Source organism: Neomonachus schauinslandi, chromosome 3 (assembly GCF_002201575.2).
Source record: "Neomonachus schauinslandi chromosome 3, ASM220157v2, whole genome shotgun sequence".
Taxonomy (NCBI): Eukaryota; Metazoa; Chordata; class Mammalia; order Carnivora; family Phocidae; genus Neomonachus; species Neomonachus schauinslandi.
In genome coordinates, this window is record NC_058405.1 from 78970265 (window position 1) to 78982297 (window position 12033).

The 12033-nt window shown below is 35.2% G+C and overlaps 1 protein-coding gene across 2 annotated transcripts in view; it reads left to right on the forward strand.

Annotated features, from left to right (window-relative positions):
* XPO4 (exportin 4) overlaps positions 1-12033 on the forward strand; it is a 117954-nt gene that overhangs the window by 85301 nt on the left and 20620 nt on the right. For both annotated transcript variants that reach the window (XM_044913582.1, XM_044913583.1), the window contains exons 10-13: positions 8512-8688; positions 9301-9443; positions 9952-10097; positions 10900-11077. In XM_044913582.1, the coding sequence (XP_044769517.1) occupies positions 8512-8688; positions 9301-9443; positions 9952-10097; positions 10900-11077 (644 nt within the window). The remainder of the gene's footprint in view (positions 1-8511; positions 8689-9300; positions 9444-9951; positions 10098-10899; positions 11078-12033) is intronic.

The following is a 12033-nucleotide window of genomic DNA, read 5'->3' on the forward strand; positions in this document are numbered from 1 at the left end:
CTTTATATATTCTGTACATTATTTATTTTTTTTGTCAGTTATTTGTTGCAGATCTAGCCTCCCAGTTCTATGGCTCTTCTTTTCACTTTATGGTATCTTTCTTATTATTATTAATTTGGAATAATTTTAGATTTACAGAAAAGTTGCAAAGACAGTACCTTTTACCTAGTTTCCTCTAACTTTACCATGTGATATAACAGTGGTACATTTGTCAAAACTAAGAAATTAACATTGGATGCATTATTATTAACTGAACTTCCATGCTTTATTTGGATTTCACTTATTTTCCATCAATCATTTTTCTGTTTTGGAATCCAGTCCTGAGCAGCATATTGCAGTTAGACTTCATGGTGTCTTTTGATGAACAAATGTTCTTCATCTTAGTGTAGTCAAACTTACTGTCATTTCTTTTACGATTGGCATTATTAGGGGTGTCCAGCTGGCTCAGTCAGTAAGAGCAATGTGGCTCTTGATCTCGAGGTTGTGAGTTGGAACTTCATGTTGGGTGTAGAAATTACTTTTAAAAAATGATTTGGATTATTAGTTCCTTGTTTCAGACAACTACTCTTCCTGTGTTTTCTTCTAAATATTTTAAAGGTTTACCTTTCATGACTTTACCATCTTAGACTTTAGTTTTGAATATGATACCAAGTAGGGATCCAATTTCCCTTTTTTTCATATGGATAACAGATTTTTATTTATATGTGTATTTTCCCCCATTTTTATTGAGAAATAATTGATACACATTGCTGTATAAGTTTAACTTAAAGGGTGTACACCATGATGGTTTGATTTACACATATGTGAAATGATCACCACAGTAGATTTATTAGTTAACATCCATCATCTCATAGATACAATAAAAAGAAAAGAAAAACATTTTCTTCTTGTGATGAGAACTCTTAGGATCTACTCGAACAGCTTTCCCATATATCACACAGCAGTGTTAACTGTAGTCATCATGTTGTACCTTACTTCCCCAGAACTTATAACTGAAAGTTTGTACTTTTTGACCACCTTTCTCCAATTTCTCCCCACCACCCCCTCTGTTACAACAAATCTGATGTCTTTTTCTGAGTTTGGTGGGGTTGTTGTTGTTGTTCTTCATCTTCTGGTTCCATATATAAGTGAGATCAGTATTTGTCTTTCTCTGACTCATTTCACTTGGCGTAATGCCTTCAGGGTCCATCCATGTTGTCACAAATGGTAGGTTTTCCTCATTTTTTTTTTTAATGGTGGGAAATTTTCCAGTGTGTATATATACCACAATTTCTTTATTCGTCAGTGGACACTTAGGTCGTTTCCATGTCTTGACTGTTATAAATAATGCTGCTGTGAATGTGGGGATGCACATTATCTTTTTGAGTTTTTATTTCCTTTGGATATATCCCCAGAAGTAGAATTGCTGGATCAAATGGTAATTCTGTTAATTTTTTGAGGGTCCTCCATACTGATTTTTCTATAGTGGCTGCACCAATTTACGATCCCACAAACAATGCACAAGTGTTCCCTTTTCTCCTAATCCATGCCATTATTTATTATCTCTTGTCCTTTTGATTATGGCCATTCTCACAGGCATAAAGTGAGGTCTCCTTTTGATTTTGATTTGCATTTTCCTAATGACTAGTGATGTTGAGCATCTTTTCATGTACCTGTTGACCATTCCTACATCTTCTTTGGAAAAATGTCTATTCAGGTCCTTCGTTCATTTTTAAGTTGGATTATTTGTGGGTTTTTTGCTATGGAGTTGTAGAAATTCTTTATATTTTTTGGGTATTAACCCCATATCACATTTATGGTTTCTAAATATTTTTTTCCCATTCCATAGTGTTTTCACTTTGTTGCTGGTTTCTTTTGCTGCCAGCAACATTTATTGAATTATTTCTCAATGATTTATAGGACAATTGCTGTCATATATTCTAGTTTTCACATAAAAGTGGCTGTTTCCAGGGCTCTCTAATCATTTCCATATTTTGCTTTGTTCTAAGGGGATGTGTAGGTATTTGACAGTCATGCTCCTACCCTCACCCTACTCCCATCCAGTTCTTCAGAAGAGTTTTGGATATATTTGGCTTTTTATTCTTCCATATAAAATTTGTGAATTTATTAAGTTGGATTATGGTAGGGATTATGGGGGATCTTAAGTGAAGAATGGATATCTCTCAATATTAACTCTATCCATAAATGTGGTATTTCTCTGTACTGATTTAAGTCTAATTCATTGGCTTTAAATAAAGGAATATGTTTTTTAGTACCTTATATTTTTGTTACTATTGTAAATAGTATCTTTTTAAAACTTTATTTTTTAGATTGCTGCTAGCATAGAGAAATGCGGTTGGTGTTTATATATATTGATCTGATATTTACTAACTTTTCTAAATTCTACTGGTTCTAATAATTTGTCTTCAGAGGCTTTTTAGTCTTCTGTGACAGTTATATCATCTGTGAATAATGATAATATTGCTTTTCAGACTTCACAATCTGTATTTTTTCTCTTACAGTATAATACATTTCTTTTTCTTATTGTACAGTGTTGAATACAAGTGGAAACAGAACTCATCTTTTCTGGTTCATCATTAGGGATAATGTTTGCTCTATGTTTTTGAGCTATTCTTTATCAGAATTGCTAATGGGGTTTTGTAATACATGACAATATTGGATATTATTAAATGCATTTCTGCTTAATCTTTTAATGAACTGAATTGTTTTTATGGATATTTCTTTTTTTTTTTTTAAGATATTATTTATTCATTTGAGACACAGAGATACAGAGAGAGAGAGCATGAGCAGGGGGAGAGGGAGAAGCAGGCTCCCTGCTGAGCCAGGAGGCCAATGTGGGGCTCGATCCCAGGACCCTGGGATCATGACCTGAGCCAAAGGCAGACGCTTAACCATCTGAGCCACCCAGGCGCCCCTTATGGATATTTCTAATGGTAAAATTACCCTTGCATTTCTGAGTTGAACTCAACTGGATGATCACATATCATGGCCTTCTATGAATGGCTGGATTTGTTTGTTGTCAGAATTACGACAACTCCACAGACCATTCTCTAATGCATTTTTTTCTCTTCTCTGGATCAGTTTATAAGATCAGTTGTTTTGCTTTGTTTTTTTGCTAGTTCACTAGATTTCACCTGTAAATCTACTGAGGCTGGTATTTTCTTTTGGAGAAAAATTTAACTAAAAATTTTAAATGGTTAGTTGTGGGAGTATTGAAGTTTTCTTTTTTCTTTTTTTCCTTGATCCAAATACTAGGAGTGTGTCCATTTTTCTGTAAGTTAAGTTTTTACTTCCACTTTTTCCCTCATATTTATAATTTTAATTTTGTTACTAGTGTCATTTCAGAATACAATTTTAATGTAAAAATGGAATATGCTAATTGGTAAAAGTAATTCAAACAGTGCATAAAAATTAAAATTCTTTAAAAATCCCATTACTTATCACTTTCTTGGCATCTCTTTACTCACACAAAGGGTTATAAATACCCTTTTCCTCTCAAATTATGGACATTTAATACTCAATAATTGTTTTTAAAGTTTTTTTTTACTAATGAGAAGTAAACCAAATCACTTGTAGTTTCACTTTCTGAAACTTAACTATTAATGTTTTAATGTATTTCTTCCAAATTTTAAGGCATGCCAATTAGACTTAAATAAAAACAAAATCATTACTTTTTATTTATATTATTATGAGCATTTTTTCATGTCATTAAAATAATGCTAGAAGTCATGGATTAGGGAAATGGTTCATAAATGTGTTGCCATGAGTTTAAGTAATGCTGCAGCAAACATTCTTACATGTAAATTGCCATGTGACTCTGCTGTTAAGTAGACATTCTTAAGTGAGTTTCATGTTCAGTTAACCCTTCAAATGTTCTACATTAGGCCACTCTTCACAGCTGCTCTTCCATTAATTGGGCAGGCTTTAGAAGAGTGGCCATGTTCTAGAGGGAAAGAGGAAAGATGATAAGCATAGCAGTTGAAACTATATTAGAGATTATTTTATTTTTTCATAACCTTCTTTGTTTCATAGAAGATTTCTGATGGCATTTAAAATGAAATAATCTCTTTTTTTTAAGATTTTATTTATTTATTAGAGAGAGAATGAGAGAGAGAAAGCACATGAGAGGGGGGAGGGTCAGAGGGAGAAGCAGACTCCCTGCCGAGCAGGGAGCCCGATGCGGGACTCTATCCAGGGACTCCAGGATCATGACCTGAGCCGAAGGCAGTCGCTTAACCAACTGAGCCACCCAGGAGCCCCAAAAATGAAATAATCTTTTAAAACTTGCAAGAAACAATCAGAAATAAGAGTGGAAAGTCAAGATTAGAGAAAAAGAGTGATTTTGATATATAAGCTAGAAGCTTACATTGTATGTAATAATAAATTTGACTTTCTAGATTTGAAGGACTTGAAATGGGATGGGAGATAAGGTTCCTTAAGAGGATCTCATGCAAAAAGAGGAAGCACACCTGCTCCTCAGAAGAATTCTTTCTAATATAAAGTAAAAATAAAGGTAGGAAAAAAATCTCTTACAAAGCTTTATATAGGAGGCAGTGAATGATTTGGAATCCTCAGCCCCATGACAACAGATGAAGCTTGAACAGATTTTATTTGGCTATTTTTTACAACATTATTTAACTCTCAGTATACCACCAGGGTCTAGAGTTTCAGTTTCATTTAAGTTCTTCTTTTGTTTGTTTGTTTGTCTTTATGTTTCATTGGGTCCTGTTTGGAATTCAGAATTTTTCATTTTCTGCCCATAGTAACAAAGAGGAGGAAATTGCCAGAATAAGACAGTTTACAGTGATAAAACAGATTAGAAGATGAATGTAAAAAGATAGCATGCTAAGCTTTAATTATGATGATAAAACTGATAGTATAAGTGAAATCGAAGATTGAGTTTTAGTTGATGATATCCTAGGCAAATTTTTCAAATTCATCAACTCTTGAGCAAACAATGTATTTCCAAGGAGAACAGGAAAATAGGTTATTCTCATCAAGTCAGTCATTCCACAGGAAAAACTTCAAATATTTTGTGACAAGAGTTTGGACTGTCACATATTGTTGACAGTATTCCTTTATTTTTTTAATGTTTGTGCCACAGAATTTACTTAATACAGTTTATAATGGTATTAGTGCTGAAAGCAGTATGTACAAAGATGGTTGGACGGAAATAAATGATGTAGAAATGAAAAAAAATGGTTGAATCGATCATTTTCATAGGTATTTATAAATCTAAATGAATATGATCTTGCATTTATGGAACCAAGAATATGGATGGCTGTTGTTCAAAAAATTATGAGCTATGACAGTTTCAAACATGTAATGCATTTTGGTGATATCTGAGCAAGAAGAACCAGTGTCCTCATTCGCAAGTTCCTTATTTGCAATTCTCCCCCTTGCTAGAGCTCTATTTGTAATCCCCAAATCAGCACTCGTGGCACTCTCATGATAATTTGTGGACATGTGCATGCAAAGATTAATGAAAAATAGGAATTGCCTGACATGCTTATTCCCAGCTGAAGTCAAACAAGGCCCCAAATTCTCTGCCTTCCCGTTTTAGCCTTCATATTGTAAAAACACATTTTCATGTTCTCTTGTGCTACATTTTTTGCATTTTTGTGTGAAATGGGGTATTCTAAATTGTTTTCAAAAAAATACTGAAGTTCTTCCTATGCAGTGACTGCCTGGATAATTTCAGCATTTGAGATGGCCTCTGAGTGCTATGCTGAAGTGCTGCCTAGCATTCCTGCGGGCAAAATGGCTGTGACGTGCCTGCCTTATGGAGCAGATATGTGAATCAGATAAGCTTCGTTCAGGCACGAGTTATAGTGGTGTTGGCCACTAGTTCATTATTAGTGAATGAACGATGTATATTAAATAAGGTGTCTGTAAACAGACACATGAAACTAAGTTATGCATAAAACAGGGTTATATATTGATCTGTCTGCCTCGACATGGTAGAAAATGTAGTGACTAGAGAAGGAACCTAACCTGTTTACTAACTCAGTGTTTGTGGCAACTTTATAGAACATAAATACCACAAATAATAAGAATTGACCATTCATGAGATGAATAAGTTCCAGTTGGTTGCATTCAAAGAATTGCTCATTTTTGGTAAATATACTTTTAAGGCCAGGTAAATACGTAGTAAAAATTTGGGTTGCTTGTTTAAATCCTTATTAAATTAACAAATGACGTTCTTTTCATTTTTCCTTCATTCTTAATGTAAATTTTTCACAAAATGACTTAAATTTTTTATATCTTTTAGAAGGTCCATTTTAGGGGTGCCTGGGTGGCACAGTAGGTTAAAGCGTCCGACTCTTGGTTTCGGCTGATCTCAGGGTCATGAGATGGAGCCATGTCGGGCTCTGCACTCAGTGTGGAATCCACTTGAGTTTCTCTCTCCCTCTCCCTTTGCCCCTCCCTCCACTTACGCGCTTGTGCTTGCACACTCTGTCTCTCAAATAAATGAATCTTTAAAAATAAATAAATAAAATGTCAATTTTACCCAGAAAATGACTGGCTTTTTTGTGTGAGTTTTTTTGTTTGTTTTGTTTTTAAATATACTGTGGGTTAATAAAAGTTGGAAGCATAAGAAAACACAGTTCATCGAAAGTAGTTCACATAGGTGCTTAGATACTATGATCTGGGGGTACTGGGTAATCCAGAATACTTGAAATAGATCTTCCATTACTTTTCTTTTTTGAGTTATTGACAGATTGCTAGAATAACAGCTTGAGATGATTCTCTTTGGTGAAGGTTCCAGAGTTCTGTATTTGTAGGATGAGGGCCTGTTTGCTTTAGAACCCAGAAAAGCCAAGTTATAAATTAGACCTATTGACCTCTGTTGACCTTCAGTATTTGTGGGTTCACTACCTAGTAACAGGATGTCAGAAACCTAGTAACAAAATGTCAGAACGTTTTAAGAGTGAGTACATAGGGGGCGCCTGGGTGGCTTAGTCAGTTAAGCATCCGCCTTCAGCTTAGGTCATAATCCCAGGGTCCTGGGATCAAGCCCCACGTCATCGTCGGGCTCCCTGCTCAGTGGGAAGCCTGCTTCTCTTCTCTCTCAAATAAATGAATAAAATCTTAAACAACAAAAAAAGTGAGTACATAGTTCAAAACTGTATTCTTTTATTTATAACAAATTTCTTATGAGAGACGCTGTTGTTAAAAACTGACCCTGAAATGTGTGTTTATCCTTTATGGCCTTTAGTGTATTTTTTGTTTGCTTTTTGCTCTTCCCCACTGGACTGAGTTTAAACGCATGAAAGAAGGGTACATTTTTATGTTTCTGCACTAAGCAGTAGTGCTTGACACTAAGTATTCCTTTCATTGAATAGTGATCTTAGTGAGTTTGTGGATGAAGAAATCAATACATAGGTAAATTATGACCCAGATTAGTAATTGATGGCAAAATTAGGATGTGGATTCTTATTAGAGTGTGAGAAAATTAAGTGATAATGTTAAATATTAAACACTTTGGGCTCCATAGAGGTATCCTTAATCACTATGTATAGACTCTTCCTCCTCAATACGACCCAATACTTTACTTTGAAGTTATTTTAGGATACAGCCTGTACATGGTGAAAAAATATCCAAGCCTGCATAATTATTAGTGCTGTCTGTTTGGCTTCCCCACCCTTGTACTCACATACTTTGGTTTCTGTGAGTCCACATGCTTCTGGTGTTCCTCCCGCTTTAGCATCCTCCCCAGACGCCTTCCTGTGTAGGCCCTATCCTTGTTTTTCTTTTTTGCTCTAAAATGTTAGGGAATATCAATGAAGTTCTCCCCACATATTCTTAAATATGCTGATTAGGCCAGTCTGTTTTCATCATCCTTCACTTTTTCTAAAATCATTTAAAAGTGTGTTGTAGGGTGCCTGGGTGGCTCAGATGGTTAAGCGTCTGCCTTTGGCTCAGGTCATGATCCCGGGGTCCTGGGATCAAGTCCCTCATTGGGCTCCCTGTTCCTTGGGAACCCTTCTTCTCCCTCTGCCTCTCTCTCTCATGAATAAATAAAATCTTTTTTTAAAAGTGTGTTATAAGTACACATTTAGTATTTTTATTCTAACAGTTCTCTTGACCACAGAAAAATATTAATATGATTTTTATTTGAAAAGTGCATGTTCCACAAAGTACCGAACAACTAGTCTTCTAAAAAACATTAATTCCTTTGTGCTTAAGAATTACTTAGATTACAGGGAACACTACATCAAAAACTAATGATGTATGGTGACTAACGTAACATAATAAAATTTAAAAAAAAAGAATTACTTAGATTAAGTTAGAAAGATTTTAGAAGGTTTAACAAAAAGCTTACACATTTTTACTGCAATGTTTGTTTAATTTTAAAATGGGCCCAATTAGCTCTAGATTATTAAATAATCAGGAACCTTTGCTAAAGGAAAAATTCATAAAAGTATTTATACGTATAACTCTAACTCTTGTTATAATTCCCATCTTATTTCTCTGGCCATTTGTTTTATGAGTGTTTTTTTCTCTTAGCTTGATAAAGATGACATGGTATACATGGAAGCCTATGACAAATTGCTAGAATCCTGGCTAACTTTGGTTCAAGACGACAAACATTTCCATAAAGGCTTTTTTACCCAACATGCAGTTCAAGTTTTCAATTCCTATATTCAGTGCCACCTCGCAGCTCCAGATGGCACGAGGAATTTGGTAAGTTTCAAGCTGGATTGTAAGTAAAAATGTATTTCATCGTAACTCTGTTTTGTCTCTTTTATTCTATTATACATTGTATAATACTAGAAATTTAGGAGGAGCTTCTTCAGAAGATTTGCTGAGAGCATTAAAGCAAAAGTCACCCCATTTACTAAGTGAGTTCATGTTTTGTGGGGTGCTGCTTGTAGTTACCCTGTTTCTCTTCAGTTTTCACTTACCCACCTGTGTCTTCCTAGTTGTCCAGTGATACAAATGACTTCTTGTATATAAAGGACCTCTTAAAGATGTCAGATCTTTTCAGTCAGTGACAGAAGTTAAATTCTCTGGTGTGGGAGGTGGGTTGTGAGTGCAGTTTGCTCTGTTTATATATGTGCACCACGGGGTAATAACCCTCCGTTTCTTTCTCTTTGGTGTCTCCCTCCCCGCTTTCTTTTGTAACTACTAGCGTTGTCAGCATAGTTAGATAGCAGGCCCTAGACCGCTGAGTTGGCACTGTCCACCTCCTTTTCATGTGATGTGCTGAAGTTATTTTATAATGCAACAAAAATGCATGATTCATTGAACAAAGGAATGCAGTTCCTCACTCTTTATTTCTTTCTTCAATAATAGACTGCCAATGGTGTGGCCTCTCGTGAGGAAGAAGAAATAAGTGAACTTCAAGAGGATGATCGAGACCAGTTTTCAGATCAACTAGCCAGTGTAGGAATGCTAGGAAGAATTGCTGCAGAACACTGTATACCTCTTCTGACAAGGTACACACAGTCCAAAGAAACCCCATGGAGCAAATATTCTCTATTCACAATTCCCTGGAGAGCACTTAAAGTGTTTAAAGACTTTAAACACCCCCACCCCGTATCCCAGCACACTGGAACAAATGGACAGAAACATACTCATGATTGCATTCCTTGGCTTGTACATTTGGAGCCCAGGCACTACAGCATAGATGGCAGAGAGATTGTGGAAAACATGGTATGAGAAATGATTTGACCCATATCAATAAAACCTTGGAATAACCAGTTTTCAAATGCCTGTTGTAAACCTTGATTGTTTGTAAAGCAATGTTTTAATTCTATGTCATGAACAATAAATCACAATTCCTATATTGCTATGAGAACAGTTGTGTACTATAATATTTTCATATATGTGTTTTTGCGCTAACGTCTTAATTTATGTTGCCTAATAAATGGAAATTATGAGTTGTTCTAGATCTTTGCTTATTGAGCTTTATGAAGCTTTGGGTTTTTTTCCCCCCTCTTTCAGTTTATTAGAAGAAAGAGTAACAAGGCTCCATGGTCAGTTACAGCGACATCAGCAGCAGTTACTTGCTTCACCTGGTTCAAGCACTATTGACAACAAAATGCTTGATGATCTGTATGAAGATATTCACTGGCTTATTTTAGTTACAGGTTGGTTGGTTGTTTCTTTTTAAAATGTAATTGCCAACTGAGCAGTTTAAACTTCCTATGTTAGAAGAAGCTTCATATGTTAAAAAAATAAAAGTCCATACATAGTGTTGGGGTGAAATTTGAATACAGCTGCTGTATATCACAGAGCTATGGATGCATTTTTTTAAAATACTAGCTAACATGTATATTTAATGCCTGTTGCATACCCAATGTCTTATGTGGAATTGATTGCAACCCGCTGATTTAGTACTATTACCAGGTTTTGTTATTGTTATTATTATTATCCCCATCTTGTAAATGCAGAAGCTGAGAGAGAGTTTTAAAGAAACCAGCCCATGGTCACACTGCTATTAATTTTTGGAGCCAGAATGCAAATCTAGGCAGTCTGACTTTTAGGGTCTTCTTTTGTAACCATATTAGCAGTGTTTCTGTATTCCAAATAATCAAGAAAAATCTTAATTTTTGAAAAGGCATTCCCAAATGCTGACTTTTGATAGAGATAATAGTAGAATTCCTATTACATTTACAGAATATATTACTGAAAATTATTAAAAGGTAGTAGATTAAAAAGCCTACATGTCACTATGAATTATAAAATTGGTGAATAAAACATTTGTCCTTTGTATTTTGAGAGTTAATTAGAAAATTTCTTCTCCTCAAACTTGAAATTAACATTTATAATTTACTTTTACATCAACTTAATATGATGTATGTAAATCAGATAAAACTGAAAGCATTTATAGTGCAATTTGATAAATGTAGATTTGTTAAGTGTTCATTTTTAATTTTTTTTAAACTGAAGGCTACCTCTTAGCTGATGATACTCAGGGAGAGACTCCGCTAATACCTCCAGAAATAATGGAATATTCCATTAAGCATTCATCTGAAGTTGACATTAATACAACACTTCAAATTTTGGGATCTCCAGGAGAAAAGGCTTCTTCCATCCCAGGGTACAACAGAACAGATTCTGTGATTAGGTAATATGAACTCTGTAGCTGTGCTCTTGTAATTTATACTGTTTTATAAATTCTGAGTTGATGGGTAGATGACTCGAGTGTTAGGCACGTTGTAAATCTGATACATGAAAGAAAATAAAACTTGGAGAAGCCTTGAAATAAACAAGGATGGCAAGTACTCCGTATATATAAGTAATGCCACTCTGGTGAGAATTGACAGCTATATCCTGTGCTGAGCAAAACAAATGTAAAATTACTCTGATTACAGTGAGACTTTGAAGGGACATTTGATCGAAAGTTCTCTGAACATATTCCATGTCCGTCAGAAAGCAGTGCTAACACGGTACAGGCACCCTAAGTGAATGAAACAAAGTATATGAGATTCTTAGAAACCAGGGAAAGCTAAAACTGTATTTAAACGGCTTTTTAAGGAAAACTATGATTCTTACCTTATGAAGTAGAAATATTTGTCCTGGGGCGCCTGGGTGGCTCAGTTGGTTAAGCGACTGCCTTCGGCTCAGGTCATGATCCTGGAGTCCCCGGGATCGAGTCCCGCATCGGGCTCCCTGCTCGGCAGGGAGTCTGCTTCTCCCTCTGACCCTCCTCCCTCTCATGCTCTCTGTATCTCATTCTCTCTGTCTCAAATAAATAAATAAAATCTTTAAAAATATATATATATATTTGTCCTGAATATGTGAAACTTGAGAGTCCTGTCAGGTGAAGTTAGATTGTGTGCCTCAGATGAGAATTCACTTTGATCTTCCTAGTAGTAGTGGCAAAGTTTTCATTCATTCTTAATGATGAAATGAAGGAGGGATACACCCAGACAAATATCCTCCTGGAAGAGGATTTGAAAACAGCATTTTAAATATCAGTATCTTTAAATTTAGGTTTCAGGCAGAGATATCAGTATTGAAATAACATTGGTTTTTGCCATTTGCAAAATCAAGCAGGGTGCTGTCCTCTCATCTTTTTAA